The 20,237-nt window shown below is 38.4% G+C and overlaps 1 protein-coding gene across 5 annotated transcripts in view; it reads right to left on the reverse strand.

Moving 5' to 3' along the window:
• TENM4 (teneurin transmembrane protein 4) overlaps window positions 1–20,237 on the reverse strand; it is a 1,164,499-nt gene that overhangs the window by 88,128 nt on the left and 1,056,134 nt on the right. For all 5 annotated transcript variants that reach the window (XM_031963708.1, XM_031963710.1, XM_031963707.1 and 2 more), the window contains 2 exons: window positions 14,742–14,861; window positions 6,805–7,066 (listed from right to left, as the gene is read on the reverse strand). In XM_031963708.1, coding sequence (XP_031819568.1) covers window positions 6,805–7,066; window positions 14,742–14,861 — 382 coding nt within the window. The remainder of the gene's footprint in view (window positions 1–6,804; window positions 7,067–14,741; window positions 14,862–20,237) is intronic.

The following is a 20,237-nucleotide window of genomic DNA, read 5'->3' on the forward strand; positions in this document are numbered from 1 at the left end:
AATAGGATAATAATAACTAACGTCAGCACAGTGCTTTAAAGTTTGTAAATTTTATATTCATTATATGAACTTTATATATTTTATGTAAACTTTATATACATTATATCATTTTTAACTTAACAGGGCCCAAAAGTAGATTTTACAGCTATTCTTAGTCCCACTATATAGAAGAAGCTTTGTCCATGGTGGCATAAGAAGTGAGTCTCAGGCAGAATTTAAATGAGGTCTCCTTGATATTATCTCCAAGAATTCTATCCCTTGCTCTTGAGGAACCTCAGGAACCAACCTAAGATTCCCACCTACAGCTCCAACTCTATAAGTGATTGTGCAGCCTCTATCTGAGAAGTCTAATGATGGAGTATCTGTTATATCCCTGGACAGATGATTCTACTTGTGGATAGCTCTAATTTTGGGAAAGTTGGTTTTTTTTTAATTATATCAAGTTCTAATCTAAATCATCTGTATTAACTTCCCTTGACTCTCAGTTCTTCCTTCTAGTTTCCCATAGAAAGAGTCTGGTTCTTTTCCCATATGATAAATCCTTTAAATACTTGAAGAGTTATTTTTTTAAAAAAACTATATCAAGTTCTAATTTAAAGCCTCTGTATACCTTTTGCCCATGACTTTCAGCTCTTCTTACTAATATCCCATAGAATGAGTCTGGTTCTTTTTTCATATGATAAGTCCTTTAAATACCTGAAGAGAGTTTTTTTTTTTTTAATTACATCAAGTTCTAAACTAAAGCCTTTGTATAACTTCTGCCCATGACTCTCAGCTCTTCTTTCTAGTTTTCCATAGAATGAGTTTGGTTCTTTTCCCATATAAGGCCTTTAAATATCTGAAGAGAGTTATTTGTGTGTGTGTGTGTGTGTGTGTGTGTGTGTGTGTGTGTGTTAAGGCAAGTGTTAAGTGTCTGATGCCACATTTGAACTCAGGTCCTCCCGACTTCAGGGCTCTATCCACTGTGCCACCTACCTGCTCCAAGGAAGTTATTTTCTTAAAAAAAATTATATTAAAGTTCTAATTTAAAGCATCTGCAAAACTTCTGTCCATGATTCTCAGCTCTTCCTTCTAGTTTCACCTAGAATGAGTCTGGTTCTTTTTCCTTATGATAAGTCCTTTAAATATCTGACAAGAATCATCATTTTCCCTCTCAGTGTTGAGGACCAAAATCTTCAACTCCTTACATAGTATAGTCCCAAGGATATGCTGAAGCCAGTTCCTACTTACTTTTGTGAGTCATCTGTTAAATTTTCAGTGTCAGGATTTACACCTCTAAAATTGACAAATGCTTTACATCAGAGCTTGATTTATTGTTTTATTGACTGTCTAGACTAAAGAAAGTGTTGGGAAAAAATGCTAATAATGAAGATTAAACTAAAAAGTTCTGTGAGAATATTTCCCCCCTCCTTGGAAAATTGGTTGTTAAATATTAACCAGCATATTCTTGTATGATCCTCAAAGCCCCACAGCATTTTGGTTCCCTTCCTCTGGACTTGTATTAGTTAACTGACATTCTTTCTAAAATATGGCTCCTAGAATTGAACATAATACTGCAGGTGTAGTCTGAGCAGAGCAGCGGAATGGTATATTCTCCATCCTTTGTGTGCCTCTCTAAATGCAGCTTAAGCTTGTGAATTAGCTCTTTTGGGCTACTATGCAACATCTTTGATTTATACTGAGCTTGTAATTCACTGATACCCCCAGCTCTTTCCTTTACACATTAGGAGAAACTTTATACTATAGTGTTTCCTCATGGAGGAAGAGAAAGGTCCTCTGCTGAGCACTATGTGCTATACTTTGAGTTTCTAAAGGACAGAGCTCTCCAGCCTTCCTTTGAGGAAGAAATCCTTTTCCTTTTCTGAAGCCCTGGGAATACTCAGGGTGGGACTGGGGAGAAGTCCTCAAAACACAGAATCTGAGGCAGGTAAGTAGTGAGAATCTCAGGCAAGATTTTCTACAATACTACAATCCAATTTCTGTTTGAGAAGCAACAGAGAACAGGGAAAAAATATTGAATTTGGAGTCGGAGGCCTTGGGTTTAAAGCCCAATTTATTGCCTGCATTATCTCAGGGAAGTCATACTTCTTTATTTTCAAGATTTTTTGTTTTTTAATTTTTTAAGTCACATCTCTTTCTGCTTGAGTTTCCTGCTTTTAAAAAAGGAGTTGTTTGGACTATATGGTTTATTTCTAAGAACTTTCCTCCTTAGAATCCTGGGACCTCCAGCAACAGGGAACTCACTATTCCCTGAGGTGGCCTTTGGACCATACTGATCCTGAGGAGTTTCCTCCTCCTGCTGAACTGAGTACAGACTTGGCTTGGAGCCTGCCTTCTGGTGTCAAGAAGAATAAATCTGTGCCTTCCATGTGACAAACGCTTCAAATATTTGAAGACACTGATCATGTCTTTCTCCAGGTCTTTTCTTTTAAAAGTGAAATGTCCCCAATTCTTCTGAGGAACACTTGTAGGACATGGCTTGCAATCTTCCTCCTCACTTCCCATCATGCTCCCTAATGCATAATGCATTCTGTGTTCCAGCCAGACTGGCTTGCTTGCCAGTACTTACTCACTTGTAACTCTGCATAGGCAGCTTCTCCCTTGCCCTCCATACCTGGATGCTCTCCTGCTTCACCGCCACTTTTTAGGGTCGCTTGCTTGATTTGAGGTCATTTCTAATAGGAGACCTTTCCTGATTTCCCTAACTGTTGGCACTCCTCCACCAAAATTGCTGCTATTTACCTATCTCAATTCATAATTGTTTTCTCAGCTTTTTAATGACAGGGATTATTTTTAATTTTGTCTTTCTATCCCCAGCACCTGGCACACAGACTTTGGCACACATAATAGATACTTAATAAATGCTAGTTAAATTGAATTAAGTTTTCACAATCCCACTTTTCTCACTTTTGAGACACAGTAAACCAGACGGGGATTTAACTTTTACCTCACAAGAAGCAGCTAGTGATGCATAGAATGCTGGACCTGAACTCAGGAAGACCTGTGCTCAACTTACTGGTTGTGTGATCTCTGACCCTTACTAGCTGTGAGACTGTGGTCAAGTCCTTTAACCTCTGTCTGCCTCAGTTTCTTCAACTGTGAAATTGGGATAATAACAGCATCTTTCTCTCAGGATTGTTGTGAGACATTTGTAAAATGCTTAGCAATGTGTGTGGCACATAGTAGATAGTATATAATTGTCTATTTCCTTCTCCTCTATTCTATTTTTAATAGACTCATTATTTTTCCTTAAACCCAACTAAAATATGCCTGTCTGTAATTTTTACCCATTGGTTCCAATGAAGATGTCCTTCCCCCTACTTCTGACTTTCCCTGGGTACTCACTGTCACTCCTCAAACAGAATCAGGCATTTTGTTCTTATATAACCTTCCTTTGGGTACTATTGCTGGCTACAGGCTCTAATTACCCAGAATGCACTTGCAAGAGGGGGTAGAGCATCCTATGGTGGCAGCTCATGTCAGTCACCCAGATGCCTCCCAGGAGCCCACAGCAGTCTGAGGCTCTTTGGAATGTTATGATTGTGGCAGCAGAGAGAATAAAAGCTAAAGAGAATCTTCAGCGGTCAGTAAGTCCAGCCCCTCATTTTGTTGTATTGCTATCCTGAGAAATCTCTATTCTGGGACTTCTTCTCATTAGTGATTCCCTTCCTGGAATCCCATTTCTTAAGATCCTTCAGATCTTTTGATCCTAAGCGGGCTTCACCTCACCCAAGCCTGTACTCTTCAGAAAATCCTTCTCCTTCTGTGTTTCCTTTCCTGCTAAACCGTCATCCTAACTTTTCATCTCCAACCTCCCCTTTCCCTTCTTTCTAATTCCTTAACCTTTCATCTCCATCCTCCCCTTTCCCATCTTTCTAGTTCCCCCTTAACTGCTGTATTCCCTTATTAGAATATAAGCTCCCTGAGGGAAGGTCTGCCTTCTGTGCTTGTATTTGTATCCCTAGTGCTCAGCACAGTGCCTGACTTAGAGTAAGAGCTTACTAAAGATTCTATATATTTTGCAAATGAGAGACCTGAAGCTGGAAAGAAAGGTTAAGTGGCTTACCTAAGACCACACTGTCTGAGATAGGATTTAAATCAAGGATGTTACCAGTCCAAATCCAACATTCTATGTACAACTACTAGAAGTAAGGAACATTGTCCCTTGCTCTCAAGGGACCAAACATCCTGTGCCTATGTGTATATTTTTACAGATTTTGTTCAGTCATTTCAGAAAACTCCCATTTGGGGTTTTCTTGACAAAGATACTTGAGTAGTTTCCCTCTTTAGGGAAACTCATTTTTACAGATGAAGAAATTGAGATAAACCAGGTTAAGTGACTTGCTCAGGGTCACACAATTATAACTCTCTTAAGTCATATTTGAACTCAGGTCTTCCTGATTCTAGGTTCAGTGCTCTATTGATTATGACACTTAAGTTGCCCCTTGATGTTCCAGTTCTGACACTTTACATTCTCAAAATTCTATAAATTCTAAGATCTGTGATTCTTTGATTTGTAGAATAATTAAAGCAATGAATAGGATGCCCTGGGAGGATATCACATGAACTCTAAGGGTACTAGAAGATCAATTTTTAAAAAAGTGGGCTGAAAGCTCAATATGATTTAGTGATGTTATTGATAGCCAAAGAGTTGGTGCGATGTTGGGCTGCACTGGGTGGTATAGATGTCAGGAATAAAAAGGTCCTTCTGTTCTCCGTTTGGATCAGATGGCCTTGGGCAGCTTTGAATGCTGCCACACTGATAAACTGGAGGGCATGCAAAGGAGAGCAGCCAGGATGATGAAGGCTCTAGAGTCAATGCCATAAAAGGATCATTTGAATGAACTTTGAGGAAGTTGTATTTGGCTTGGAGGAGAAAAGATTAGGAGAAATAAGATAGCTATGTTCAAGTATTTGAAAGGCTATGTGTGAAGGAAGGATTGCTCATGTTCTGTTTGTTTCCTGAGACAGAACTAGAAGATTAGGTAGAAATAACAAAATGACAAATTTAGGCTTGATTTCGGGAAAACACTTTACAATAATTAGAACTAATCTAACTGGAATAGGTTACCCGGAGAGGTAGCGAGTTCCCCTTCACTGGAGGTCTTCAGGAAGAAGAGTATGTTAGAATGGGGATTCTTTTTGGGAATATGTTGGATTAGTGGATTGCTAAGGCTTCTTCTAAGCCTAAAATATTTAGATTCTGTGGATCAATTCTTAGAAGGAAAAGAAGGCCGGGGTGAATGACCCCTAATGTGGCCAAAATAAATTGAAAATATAACATTTAGTGTAAATGGTTACTTATGTCCTATGAAAGAGATGAGAGCAGTAAGTAATCTCTAAGATTTTATGCGTAGCCTTAGGATAACCTCTCTAGGTCAGATTTCTCACTTGTAAAATAAAGGGAGTTGAACTAAGTGACCTCTAAGGTCCAGTTTTAAATAAATTATTTATATATTGGTGGTTTTACATATATACATATATATTTATATATACATATTTACATATATATGTACACATACACACATATATGCACTGATTTGGTTCTATAACCTCTTCTGGAGCTAATACTTTATGTTTTCTGTCTAGCCATGTTTGCTCTCAATTCCTTTACATTCCTAGTATTTTGTGTTCTAATATTTTAGGTTGTGGTCTCTTCCAAATTTCTTGTTCCATGACTCTATGAAAAAAAGTTAGAACAGTCTCTGCAGTCACCTCTCCTCTAACATTTTATGTTACTATGATCCTCAAGTGAAGACTGAAGTGCCATTCTAAATCTGAAAATCTACATCACAGGTATTTTCTGTGGCCTCCACACCAATGTTTTATATCTATATATATGTGTGTGTGTGTGTATATATATATATATATATAAATAAAATGTTATAATTAAATCTGATGCTATAACTTACCCAGTTTGATTGATGGTACTTGCAATATGGTTCTCTCATCCTTCCCATGTGTCTAATCCCCAAGCTACTATACTTAAAAAGAAAGGCTTAAGAGGACTTGTTCCTGGCTTCCAGACATCAAACTTACATGCCTGTACCAGTACCTTCATCATCACTCACTCCCTTTTTTATCTCCATTAGAATATAAGCTCCTTGAGGATAGATACTATTTTTCTTTTTGCTTATATTTATACTCCCAGTTTTTGGTATACTGTGGTTGCTGAAATTTATCTGTCTTCTTTTCCCTCCTTCCTCTCTCCTTTTCTTTATTTTGCATAGCTTTATCTATGTCATTTCCCTCTCAAAAACTTACTACGATTTCAGGATTAAAATAAACTCTCCTTAACCTAATTCAAGGCTCATCATAATATTTCCAACCTCTTCAGCCTTATTTCATATGACTTCCCTTCATCTTCCATATTCTAGTCAACCTGGATCACACTTAATTGTTCTGTGATCTTAAAATGCTATCTTTCACCTTTTGCATTTCTCTAATTCTTTATCTTAACTCTTCCTCATTTCTGTCCTTCAGAATTCTTACCTAGCTTCCTTCTTTCAGTGTTCATCTCTGGAACAACTGCCTACTGAAAATATTTTCTACCTCCTCATTACTTATGGTCTAACTCAGAAGCTCTTCCCTTTTCCCTCATTAGCTCTTTGCATCTTCTGAATAGACATTTCATACCTATCATTGCCACAATAAAGTCATGTTCTTTCTTTTTAATTTTTTAAAATAGTATAACTTCAGCATTTAATAATACTAGGAACATTTAATAAATGTTTGTTGAACTGAATTGCCTTGAATCTCTAGCACTAACACCCTTCCTCTACCTCATCTGTCATAGTTTCATACCTGGATTTCAGGAACAATAGGGCCTTTCTCTGCACAGGAACTTGCAAAGGCCGTCAGGGGGGATGGAGAGACGATAGGGTTGGGGCGGGCAAAGTTGCTGAGGTCACAGCTTGGGATCTCGTTCTCCTCATGTCGCATGACGATAGTCTCCATGACAAAAAAGCGGTCCCACGGGAGCCAGAGTGTGTGCTCTTGAGTGATGAAAGGCGCTCGCTCAAACCTCAGAATGATGGAGATCCCACCATTTGTCACCAAATCAAAGCTGGAAACAAAAAAAAGGAGAGCTACAAATCAAGTCCTAATAGGAGGGAAAATCCCATGTTACAGTTTTGCTTCAAGTGCAGATCAATTCTAGTCCCCCTGCCTCCAAGATGAACACTCATTCTACCAGATTCAAAATAATGTTAAGTCAATGTTTCCTGTTTTTATTGAGTGTTTGTGACATAATTTCCATCATTCTAGCAGGTGACTGAGATGTAAGAAACTGGTTATGAAATGTCAGTGTGTTTGGAAATGATTCCCTCCCCTCTTGTCCTTCCTTCCCCAAAAGAATAGTTCATAAGTTTGTCACCTGAAAGCTAGGCTCAGGTAATCCTTGAAGATAAGGCAGCTTTAAGTGTTTAAGTGAAATCCATTCATTACATCGGTCAACTTAGAACTGTAGAATCCCAGCATTAGAAGGATCCTCAAAGAATACCAGCTCAGTCCTTATCAGAGCAGAAATTCCCATAACAACAATCCTTACAAGTGATCACCTAGCTTTTGCCCAAGACCAAGAGCAAGGAAGCACTTATGGAGAGTGATCATTACTAAAAAGCTTTTCTTGGAATTTCTTATTCTGCTATATGATAGCTTCCACTTAATACTTGCTGTTATGCCTTCCAGGGCCAAGTAGAGAAAGCCTAATTGCTCTTCTCATGACAGACTCTCAGATAATTAAAGGTAACAATAAATCTTCACTTCTCTAAACATCCCCAGCTCCTTCAACAATCCTTAGATGGCAATGCTCTCACCATGCTGGTTGCAATCCATTTGGCCAGTATCCCTCCTGACATGGGTTAGTAGGATTGGGGCTAAGCAGATGCACTCAATTGGTATGCAAGGATCCTTTGTTCACCAAATGTTTCCAAGGCTTCATTTAATTTGACTTTAATATGATTCCATCTCTGTAGACCTTTATTGCTAATACAAAAAACCTAGACTAATTTTCATGCTTATTCTATTGTTGGGAACTCGAATTGTCTGGTAATCAATTTTCTGGTGGAGAACCTATTTAACACTGGTCTGGCTGGGATGGGTTTTCTTGGTGTCCTTAATGCCCATTTCACTGGAAACATTAGGGATTTTTTTCTACCATTTTATTTATGCCAGAGGGCAGAAATACTGCCTTTGGAAGACCAGAGAAGTGAACATGGGGAATAACAGAATAAAATCTGTAGCCCTTTAGAGTTAGTTGCCTTTAGACTGGTGTGTGTGTGTGTGTGTGTGTGTGTGTGTGTGTAAATGATAGTGTCAGGTTTATGATTCTACTTCTCTGACATGACACCTTCCAAATCACTTAAACCATGGAAAGCTCTGGGGTCTTATATGCATCAATAGAGTCTCTAAATGCTAGCTTGGGGCAGTGCCTAAGGTAATAATCTAGGGAAACATGTGTGTATGTATGTAGAATTGGCAAAGTTGGGCCTAAATCTATGTAGTGAAAAAAAAAAGAGTACACATAAATCAGACTTGTACCTAATTTCATATTATTATTTTAAGAAGAGGGATGGTGTGGCTTAATGGATAGAAAGTTGGTCTCAAAGTCAGGAAAATGTGATTTCAAGTCCCATCTCTGACATAATGGATTGCTTAATGTGAGCTGAACATTTAACTTCCTTCCCTATGTCTGCAGGTAATACTCTAAAGCTTTTAAGTGCAGAGGAGGGACTGACCTGCTTTAAGTAGAAGGAGCTCCCTTACCTAGGAGTTCCCCATACTAAACAAAGCAAAGAACTTAGTCCCTGCCCATATTCTTTTCTTAAAGGGGAAAAAACATCAATCTGAGAATCTAGGTTCAAATTCTTCCTCTGCTACTACAGGCAAGGGTCTTCACTCTTATGTGACTTAATTTCCTCATATGTAAAATGAGAGGCTTGGTGACATGATTTCTGAGGTCCCTCTCACCACCAGATCTTTTGATCTCTGCCTCTTGTAATTTTCTTTTCTCAATCCTGTTCATCTGGTGAAATAGCACTTTATCATAACAAAAAGCTTCCCTTAATGATCACCTTATGCCATTTGAATGTCACAAGACTACCTGCATATACCTCCAGAGTCACAAGAAGAGTATCTTGCTCCTGAGAAGTATTTAGCCAGCTTCTGCAAGTCTACACTACTAAGGAGTCTGTGTTGTGAAGCTCCCAGCTCCTTCATCCTCAGGCTGCCCTTTCTTTTGCAAAATAATTTTGTAATTTACTATCTGGTACACACCTGCACAATAAAACTGGTGACTATTGTGCACTCACTCCCTACCAAAATTCTATTGGTTTGGGACTCTAGGGAAGATGCTTGATTTGAAATATCAGTTGGGGCTTTCGCTTTCTAGACCTACTCTTTTAAAAAAGATTCTGAGAACTTGCTGCTGCTTGTCAGTGAGCAGAACAGTCTTTGTGTGTTGACGAGGACATTTTTAACAGTTAATTAGCATTTGGCCAGTGCTACAACCAGACAGGGAGAAAGCTCCTTTCACATGAGGTTGTGCATGAGAAAGGAGAAAGAACAGAACAAATGGGAGGAAAAATCCCATCCTACAAGCTCTTGGTGAGACAGAGACCTTCTGAGTTTATTCTTAGAAACACCTTCACTCCCACAGGGCAGGTATTGAGAGCTGCAGGAGGAGCTTGGCTCTAATGAGTCGGGGAAAGGCTCATTAATCTACAGGGAGAAATCTGGCTTCAGGATGGACATCAAATGTGACACAAACAGAGAGGCGTCGATCTCATACCAGGCTCAGGGAACTGAGAACCAACAGAGCTTGTAGAAAGAGAAGTTACCACTCATAGGGGTTGCTTTGTGGAGCCTGCCCACCTATCCACCTTGCAGAAAGCCATTCCCACCCCTTAGAGAACAGGGTAGGCAGGGGGGTTGTAGGGGGACGAAAGATGAGTGGAGTCCCATATCCAGCTCTCCCACTGATTCCTGCTATGAACTAAGTTTACACCTTAGTGGAGAAGCTGCCCTGTCAACAAAATGGGGACATTTCTACCTGCACTGGACTTAAGGGTCCTATATTTGGGACAGATCTGGAGCTAGAAAGGACTTCGATTTTATCTGATTCCACTCATCTTAGAGATGGGAAAACTGAAAACTAGGGAGATCCCATGGATAAATGGCAAAGCTAGGTTTTGATGTTGGGGCTCTGACCCCAAATTCAGTGCTCTTTCCTTTAACACTAGAGACTCTATGTTCATAGAATCCCAAGGTCACTTATTTAGGATTGGGAGAAAAAACATTAGAGGTCCTTGAGTCCAACTTTCTCTTTTTATAGATGAGGAAACAGAGGCAGAGAGGTAATATATCCAAACACAAAAGTAAAGGGTTTTCAGACTCTTTTATAAGTATCTTGTACACAGGGATAATTTCCTTATCTGTATGTGTAACCCCAATGTCTAGCACATAGTAGGTACTAAGTAAAAATGTCACTGTTTGGCTACCTGTATCTAGGTATACCTAGGCTAGCTAAGTGATGTGGTGGATAGGATGTTGCTCCTGGAGTTAAGAAGACCTCAGATACTGGGAGAAATAAGAGCACCCATAAAAGGGCACCTAACTCATTGGGTTGTTGTGAGAATCCAATCAGATAATATTTGCAAAGAGTTTTATAAACTTTAAACTTTAAAATACGATATACATATTAGCAAAGTCTTATTGTAGGAAGGATGTAGGGAGGGATAAAAAAAACTCTGGGGTTTCTGATCTGCTGATGGGGACAAAGATCACTATGGAGAGGGAGTAGCGCATAGTAGGGCTAAAATGAGTTCATTTTAGTGTACAAATGCTAGAAAAACTGAAGGGAAAGGGGAGGAAATATCTGAAAAAGTCTATTTTAATGAATTGCCCTTGCTAGTTCAGTATGTGTTTCTACTTCTTAATGGAGCATGTTGCTGTCAGCCATCACTAATTTGTAGTGCCATCAAACCCCCAAACAAACAAAATTTGTAGTAGGGAATTACCCCATTTTGATTACGTCTGAGAGGGAAATGGCAATACCTCTTTTGCTGTTGAATCCTGTTCTGGTTACTACATTTAAGAAGAGACATATATAAGTCATAACACATTTAAAAGAAGGCACTCAGGATGATAACTACAAATTATGTCATACAAGGGTAGGTTGAAGGAACTGAGGGAAGTTTAACTTACAGAAGATTTTGGGAAGGGGAGGATGATAGCTTTCTTTCAGTAGCCTATTGTAATGGAGTCAATTTATTCTCTCTGGCTTTGTAGTTCAGTAATGATTATGAAGTAGAATTTAGTTTAATATAAGGAATAATACCTTATCCCTGAGAGTAAACCAAAGAATAGTCTGGGCTAAATCCAGAGGTAATGAGTTCCCCATCACTGGAAATAAAGTTAGGCTTGGAGGCTGGCTTTTAGAATTTGAAGATGCGATTTCTTACTTGGGTGAGGATTAGATTAGATGTTCTTTGAGTCCCTAGAAACAGTTCTCATAAAGAGAGAGACCACATAGAACTGCCTTACTCTAAGACTTCCTGAAGGCCTTTTCCCTCTGTGCAGGTACTGCCATCGAGTCCTCAATGGAACATTAACATAGGCAAATGTTGCCTTCAGGAGGATGTCACTTGCTGTCTAGGCCAGGAAGTTCCTCATTTAAATGGAAAAATTCACTGGTCCCAAAGGAATGCTTGTTAACCAAAACCAACAGCCTTCCATTTTCTCTTGCAAGGTGCCTGAATGAGAAGGCATTTTTTTTCTTTTCACAAAAAAACAAAACTTGGTTCTTAACAGCCAATCACCCACTTCATTATCACCCTGGACAGGACAAACTGAAGCCTGGTAGTCGATTAAACAGGTGTTAAAAATCAATCAGGCTACAGCATTATCTCCAACAGGAGGGTGAGAAGAAAGTTTCTGGATACACGATTTAGCCAGATGGACCTTCTCTCACCTCGGTTTATTAAAAATAGAAAATTCATCATTACTGACAGGACAAACAGTACAGTCCCCATCCCTCTTCCACCAAACAGCGCTTATCCCTGGTGTGGAAAGGAGGCACACAGTAAAAATCAGAGCTGAGCTCTCTATATTAATGAACTGAGAAACACTGGGGAAATCACTTCCTTGTCCTTAGTTTTCTTATCTGTAAAATGGGGGATGATATTTATACTTTAACTGACAGAGTTCTTGTGAGCAAATTGTGAGTAAAGTATCTTTTTTCTCTTTCTTTCTTTTTTGGATGCAATGGGGATTACGTGACTTGTTTAGGAATCCTTGTTTCAGAGTTCTGGCCCATAACACTTAGGCTCATAAAATTAGTAAGTATCTGAGGCTGAATTTGAATTCGGATCTTCAAGCCTGGTGCTACCTAGCTTTGTTAGGTAAAGTGATGTATTTTAGAAATGTGAAGTACAAGTAATAGCAATAATCACCAGCATTTAGCTGGTGCTAAATGTGCTTTGTTAAGTTTAAGAAGTCTTTACTTTGTTTTCTCTAATGATACTTTTGCACACTTAAAAAAAAAAAGGTCAAGATTGTACTATGAGCCTTGAAGCCATCTATGGATTCTAAAAGGCAGAGGTATGGCAAAGGGTACCATCCAGACATGATTCATAGCTTGGACAAATGCAGGGAGATGAGGGATGGTATACCAAATTTGGGGGAACAGCTAGGGAAGAGAAATTTGGCTGGAACACAACGTGGGAAGGGGACTAATCTGAAAAAAAGGAAGGTAGGTTAGAGCCAGAGTAGAAAAGCTTTTTATGTCCTTGGATTTTTATCCTAAAGGTAAAGAGGGGGGGCCACTGGATATTTCTGAGGAGGGAAGTGCCATAGTCATATTTGATATGTCTCTCATCTCCCAAGATTCTATGATGATAAATTGCTAAATAAATAAACTACTGAGTAAAATGTGGTCCAATCAATGCCACAACCAGACCCTGGCCCATGAATCAATGCACCAGCCGGAACAATTCTTGTAATAGCTTCAGTCTGGCAATTTCTGATGTAAAAGCATTTACAGCGGGAGCTGGGTTAGCTCTCTCACATAAGGAAGTGGATGACAATGACATTTTGTCTTTGCAAAATGATATCAAAAAACACATTGACTAATGAGATAATTCAGGCTAATTCCAACAGAGTTGTGAAGAAAGAGTGATCTGCATCCAGAGAGAGGACTGTGGGAACTGAATGTGGATCACAACAAAGTTATTTTCATATTTTTTATTGTTGTTATCGTTTGCTGATTTGTTTGTTTTTTTTTTCTCATTTTTCCCCTTTTGGTCTGATTTGCACAGCATAATATGTGTGAAAATATGTTTAGAAGAATTGTACATGTTTATCCTGTATTAGATTACTATCTAGGGGAGGGAGGAGGGACAGAGAAAAATTTGGAACATGAGGTTTTGCAAATTTAAATGTTGAAAACTATCTTTGCATGTATTTTGAAAATAAAAGCTATTATTATTTTTTTTAAAAAGACATGTTGACTTGAAAGCTTGTATATTTGTGCCAGTCTATTCACCCTCTTCTCTGGGCACCATTGTGATGAACATTATGCAGGTGGTCAGAGTTTAGGGTACATCTTACAGCCATTACAGGATTGTTCTTCCGGTTTGACTTTATTGCTGTCCTTCAAGGGTGAATATAAATGACATCTCCTCGGGAGCCTTCCTTAGATCACTTCTCATTCACAGAAAATATTCTCTTTCTCTTCTGATCTGAGAGCCCTTTCTAACTTTCTCCTGTTCTGCATGCATCATGCAATTCAATTCAATGAACATTTATTACATGCTAGACTTGGGAGTCAGGTGACTTGGGTTCATTTGCCAACTCTGACTGACTCTTTTATTAAAACAGGGGTTCCTTATCTTTTTTCATGTCATAGATCCCTTTGACAGCTCAATGAATCCTACAGACTCCTTTACAGAATGAATTTTTAAGAAAACATACACAATTGAAGGAAATGTAAAAATTTCAGTTACAAGTTAGTGAAAATAAATATATATTTTCCAAGTTTAGGGATCCCCAGAAATCTATCCAAGTACCTCTTGGGCCATCTTGGGGATCCAAAGATCTCAGATTAAAATCCCTATGTGAGAATGTAAGCTTTTTGGGAGTAAGGATTGTTTTATTTGTTGTATGTACAGTGCCTGGTAATAGTAGCCACTTCATGAATACATATTGATTGATAATGTGATATTTGACCATAAGCACCACATGTAACTTTTCTGAATCTTGGTTCCTTCAACTATAAAATGGGGCTAATAATTCTTGTCCTATGTACTTTTGCAGTCATTGTGAGGGAAATATTTTGTAATGCTTAAAGCTCAATATAAATGGGTGATATGATAGGATATTATCATGTAAGGTTAAGATGAAATAAAATATAAAGATTATGTCAATACTCAAAGACTATGAAAAGCATTTTTGTTTGATTGATCATCTCTGTAAACAGCTTTTCTTATATTGCTAGAATATAAACTCCATGAAGGCAGAGCCATGTCTTAATTATTTTTGTAATTCCCTCAGCACTTAGTGCAGCAAACAACACTTAGCAAGCACATAATCTAGAGTTGTTGAATGGAGGAAGAAGTGAACTAATTCCAACCAGTTCACTTAAAAAACCAATTCAGGATTTTGTTCTCTTGGTTCTGTTAGTAGTAAAAACAGTCAGAATAATGACAGAGCATCACAAAAACAGGCCACAGAGAATGCCATACCTGCCATCCTGTCTGCTGATGGTATACCCAAAGAGAGGGTTGTTGACAAAACTGATGTTCACACCAACCAGTGGAGTTCCATCAGATGTCATCACTTGACCTCGAATCACGCAGGCGTGTCTAAAAGGGTAGAAGGAGGTTGGAGGGAGAAAAACAATGCCATTTAAGAACAAAGTGACCCATTGCAATTGTACAATTAGGACAATGCTTGCATCTTCATACATTTATTAATGCACCTCAATCTACACAAGGGGAGAAACACAATCCAGTTAGAGCATAATTTCCACTCTAGCAAAGCTCACAGTTTAATAGAGGAGATAAGGAACTCAAAACATACTATATCATCTGATGATACATAATAAACACATGAAAGAAGGTAAAAAAACGTGTGATCTTGGAGCTTGTTAGTAATTAGTGGGGAATCAGCACACAGATCCTGGGCAAAGTGGTATTTTAGTGAAGCTTTACAAATTAGGAAGAAAATCACCGCATGAAGAGGAGGCAAAGGCGTTTCAGGTATAGAGAAATGTGTAAGAAAAAGCATAGAGATGTGAAAATACAATGTCTATTCTGTGGGGCAAGAGAGTTTGAGTTCAGATTGGTTAATTTTAGAGTCAAGGAGAGGAATAATATGCTATAAGGCTTTCAAGGTAGATTCTGGGTATTAAATTTTAGGCAAAGGAATCTGAATATCACTTAGGGGCAAGGGTTTGTTGGAACCTTTTTTGCTGAGGCAATTGGGATTAAGTGACTTGCCCAGGATCACATGGCCAAGAAGTGTTAAGTATCTGAATTCAGATTTGAACTCAGGTCTTCCTGACTTCAGGGCTGGCGTTCTATCTACTATACCAACTAGCTTCCCTTTGTTAATTTTTTAATGTGATCATTTACACTTTGGAAATCAGTAAATATGACAAATCAGGGCTCAACATATTATTTTGTTGCTGTCTATATTTAAGAAAGTCAGAAAGAAAATGTTAATAATGCAAATTAAACATAAAAGTGTATCCTGCATACCTCCTTCTGGCTCCCCTCCCCAAAATTGATTGTTAAATATTTACTAGCATACCTATGTTTAGGAAGCAAGAGGGAACCATTAAGGAGTTTTAAGCAGTAACGTGCATGACAAGATCTTCCTGTAAGAAAAAGCATTCCTCAATGGCATAGAAGATGGATTGGGATGGGACAAGGGTGATGATCAGAAAGAGAGTAGAAGAAAGATCGATTAAGAGACTACTGTGAATTATACAAATAAAATAACTATAATGTCTATGTCCTTTGAACCAGAGATGCCATTGCTGGATTTATGCCCCAAGAAAGTTATTGATAAGAAAAAAGTCTTCACCTATTCCAGAGTATTTAGAGTAGCCCTTTTTGAGATATCTAAGAACTGGGGAAAAAACCCCAAACTAGATATCTATCAATTGAGGAACAGCTAAACAAACTGGTACATGAATGTAGTAGAATGTTACTATGCTGAAGAAATTATGTGTGTGATGAATATAGAGAAGCATGGACAGATCTGTATGAGAACTGATGCAGAGCAAAGTAAGCAGAACCAAGAAAACATTATGCACGATAACTCCAACAATGTAAATGGAAACCTCAACACACCAAAAAATTAAGAGTAAATATAACAAAATTATAAAGATAAAATGAGAATCCAATGAAAACACATGAGAAAACACCTTTGACCTACCCCTGTGGGGAGGGGGAAGTTCATGGGTTTCACAACATTGCATGTTTTTGGACTTTCTCAACGTCTCAATCAGTTGTGCTGACTTTTTTCCTGAGTCTCTAGAAAATCCTATCCATGATAGGTGATAGCTCTTGAGACGGGGAGAAAAAGGCTATTATGGTGATGTAAGAAACAGAAATCATCAATGATTTTTTTAAAAGAAGCCATTGCAATAGTCTAGAAAGGCAGTAATAAGAGTCTGTACTATTGGTTTAGTTTTAGAAATATAGAGTGTGGGATAGATCAAAGGGAATAGATTTATAGCTGAAAAGGACCTTAGAAATCATCTAGTTTAAGTTGATCATTTTGCAGATAAGAAAACTGAGATCCTGTAAAATGGGGATAACAACATCTACCTCCCAGGGTTATTGTGAGGATCAAATAAGATGTTTGTAAAGTGCTTGGCATAATATATGGCATATAGTAAGAGCTATGTGAATGTTAGCTATTAATAATAATAATAATTCATATAGGCAATTAAGAGCAGGATTTTGAATCCAGACTTATTATACCATGTACTCTCTCTCATGAAATGCTCATCTTAGAGGTTACAGTCATTACAGTTTTGAACAATTAATGCAGGTCACTCATGGACTATTGTTCTATGACCAAGTCTGGTTCCTTCACTTTTTTTTCCCTGAATCCTCATGGGATTAGAGAAGGATGAGTCATAATCTTCTTATACTCATAATATCTTGTAGCAAGATTCCCCCTCAGGAGAACAACTATTAAGAGGTGTTTGTTTGCAAATATCTCCTACAGAGTTTAATTTTCAGGAGATGCTAGATATTACAGTGAAAAACCAGATATTAATAATAATAACTCACATTTCTGTGATGCTTTATGGTTTAAACAGGGTGTGACTCACAGGAACACAAAGAGACAGTACAGGTAGGATTACACAAGTATACAATGAAGAAACTGAGTCACAAAATGAATTTGGAAGACAGTTATTCCTGGCTTGGCAATTCGCATCCAAAAAACCAAATGGCCCAGAGAAAGATTGGCTTCTTTGTCTCCAGGTTTTGAAGTAGCAGGAGAAGATGCCAACTTTTGAAAGGGTCAACTCTGGATCCAAGAAAGAATCATAAAACCTTAGAGGGGGAAAGATCTTAGAAGTTTAATTCACTTATTTTTACAGATAAAGAAAATGAAATCCAGAGAGATTTAATTCTCAATTTCACATTTCTGGAAAGGAATTGATAAGCTGGATCATGTCCAGAAGAGGGTAACCAGGATGCTGAGGAGACTGAAGATTACGCCCTATGGAGGATGAAGGAACTGGGAGAGAAACGACTACTCTCTTTAAAAATTTGGAGAGCTGTCATATGGAGAAGGAATGGCCTTCTCCTTGTCCTCCAAAGGCAGAATGGAGGCAGTGGGTAGAAGATGAAAAAGGGCAGAATTTGATTCAGTATTAAGAAAATCTTCCTGATGATGAGAGCTGTACAAAAGTGCTAAGGGGTTGCCTGGTCTCTGGACCTTCACCATCCCTGGAAGCATTCCAGCTTGTCAATGTTCCAAAAGACAAATTTGCACTCCTGGCTTCCTGTGTTCCTCGACACAGCTGAGCACTGGGCCTCCTTTATTGACTTATACATTTCAAATAAATCTGTCTTTCTTCAGTGTCAAGTAGCTCTTAGCCAAGTCTACCTGTCATCTCCCTTCGTGCCCTCCCAGGGACTGTAACAATTGCTTTATTTACACTCTATGAGGAAAACGGGCTCCCCCAAGGCACATATTTTCCGAAGAATAGTAATAAAGAGGCCTGGACAGCATGCATAAATTTGAAGTCTGTTAAAAAGGCCCGAGTCTCAGGCCCTGCATGATTAGATCCTCAAATCTTTACTTCCCTGGGTGATAAACCTGTCCCTGTTTAGGGGGAAAAACAATTAACACCAGGCTTGTAAGCAGCTGGCCTCTCCAGTGTCAACTTGTCCTTTCTGGAGGCAAGATCGACTACCCAGAATGCATCAAGCCCCCCAGGAATCTGCCTAATGCTAATTTCATCAGCCATTTCCTTCCCAAAGACCTTGGTCTCAATGCAATTACACGGCAAGTGAGCTAAGTGGCGTGGCCAGTCCCTCATCTCACCTGGGAGGTCTCCTGATCTATTTATGTGAAATTATCTCTCCTGTTAATGGGGAAGACTGATACCATCTATCATACTTCAACAGCACTGAAATATGTTTCCTGTCATTGAGGAAAATGGAATTGCTCATTGTTGGAACTACCTTGTTTTAAGCACTGTGCAGGAATTAGAACTGGGAATGGTACCCAGAAATAATCAACTCTTTCATTTTACTTATGGGGAAATTAAGTCTCAGAGATAATAAGTATTTTTCCTAAAGTCACATAGATATTAATTCTGAGAAGTGCAATTATGGAATCCTAGATATAAAATTAGAAAAGACCTTAGAAATAGTTTAATCTAATTCTCATTTTACTTGTAGAGAAACTAAGTCTCAGAGATGACAAGTATTTTTCCTAAAGTCACATAGATATTCTGAGAACTAAGTTGTGAATTGCAATTATGGGATCCTAGATATAAAACTAGAAAAGATCTTAGAAATAGTTTAGTCCAGCTTTCATTTCACTCATGGAGAAACTAAGTCTCAGAGATGATAAGTATTTTTCCTAAAGTCACATAAATATTAATTTCTGAGAGCTACATTGTGAATTGCAATTATGGGATCCTATAAAACTAGAAAAGGCCTTAGAAACAGTTTAGTCCAACTCTTTCATTTTATAGCAAAGGAAATCCTGGCCCAGTATGATACAGTGATACAGACAAATGGATAAATAGTAGGGTTACAGTTTTGAATTAAGGCTCACTGTCTCGGAATTCTATTCTACTTTCACTTAGTGAATCATGAACAAATCTCTGCTCCACATTCTCTCCCAGATTTCCTTTAGTAGTCTAATCCTCTAGGTTCCAGGTACTGCAATGATATCAACTCTAGGGGCGGTTTTACTTTTTGGTTTGTCTCTACCCCTCCCTTTCTTGGCTATACACACGTGAGTCTGTCTTTCCTCTTTACTTTTCCTTGGAGATTTTCCTATAATTGATAGAACTCTAAATCAGGCCTGGATTGGTCTCATGTAACCTCCATGAAAGCAGACTAAAGAAGAGGAAATTTTAGATCAGCTTCCTATGAAGTAACTGTGCGTTCAGATGGAAGATTAAGTTGACTTCCACCCATTCCCCTGTGGGCAATAGAAGGCTTCTAGCCAACCAGGCTTGTGGCCAAGTCCCAAAGCAAAACACAACCATCCTTTTTTTTTGGTCTCAATAGAGCTTTTCAGAAAAGAAACAACTGCATCTCAACATTTAGCCATCACAGGAAAAAAGACATGGGAGTGACCTTTTAGAAAAGGCACCAGAAATGTATCCCCCTTGGCTTTCTTTTGTTTAGCTTGGTTGGAAAACATTTAGCCTATGGGGGACTTTCTTCCTCCCTCAGCCTAAGAAATAGGTCTGACAGTATCAAAATGACGAACTGATTGCATCAGGTTCCATTACCATAGCACAAGAGTCCTATCATCTTGTCTTCTTCATATACGTATATTGTATTTTTGGTACTTGTATTGCATAGTGGAGGTATCAAACTCGTTGATGATTGTAGCTATGACATTCCCAAGTGTGCCCAGAACCATTTTGTCCTAAGCTTCTTTCCAGGTCTAACATTCCATCTTATGGGTTCTAAAAATTCTATGTTCTAAAGGCCTTTCTAGATCTAACATTACCTTGTCTGGGT

This window comes from Sarcophilus harrisii, chromosome 3 (genome assembly GCF_902635505.1).
Source record: "Sarcophilus harrisii chromosome 3, mSarHar1.11, whole genome shotgun sequence".
NCBI classification, from domain to species: Eukaryota; Metazoa; Chordata; class Mammalia; order Dasyuromorphia; family Dasyuridae; genus Sarcophilus; species Sarcophilus harrisii.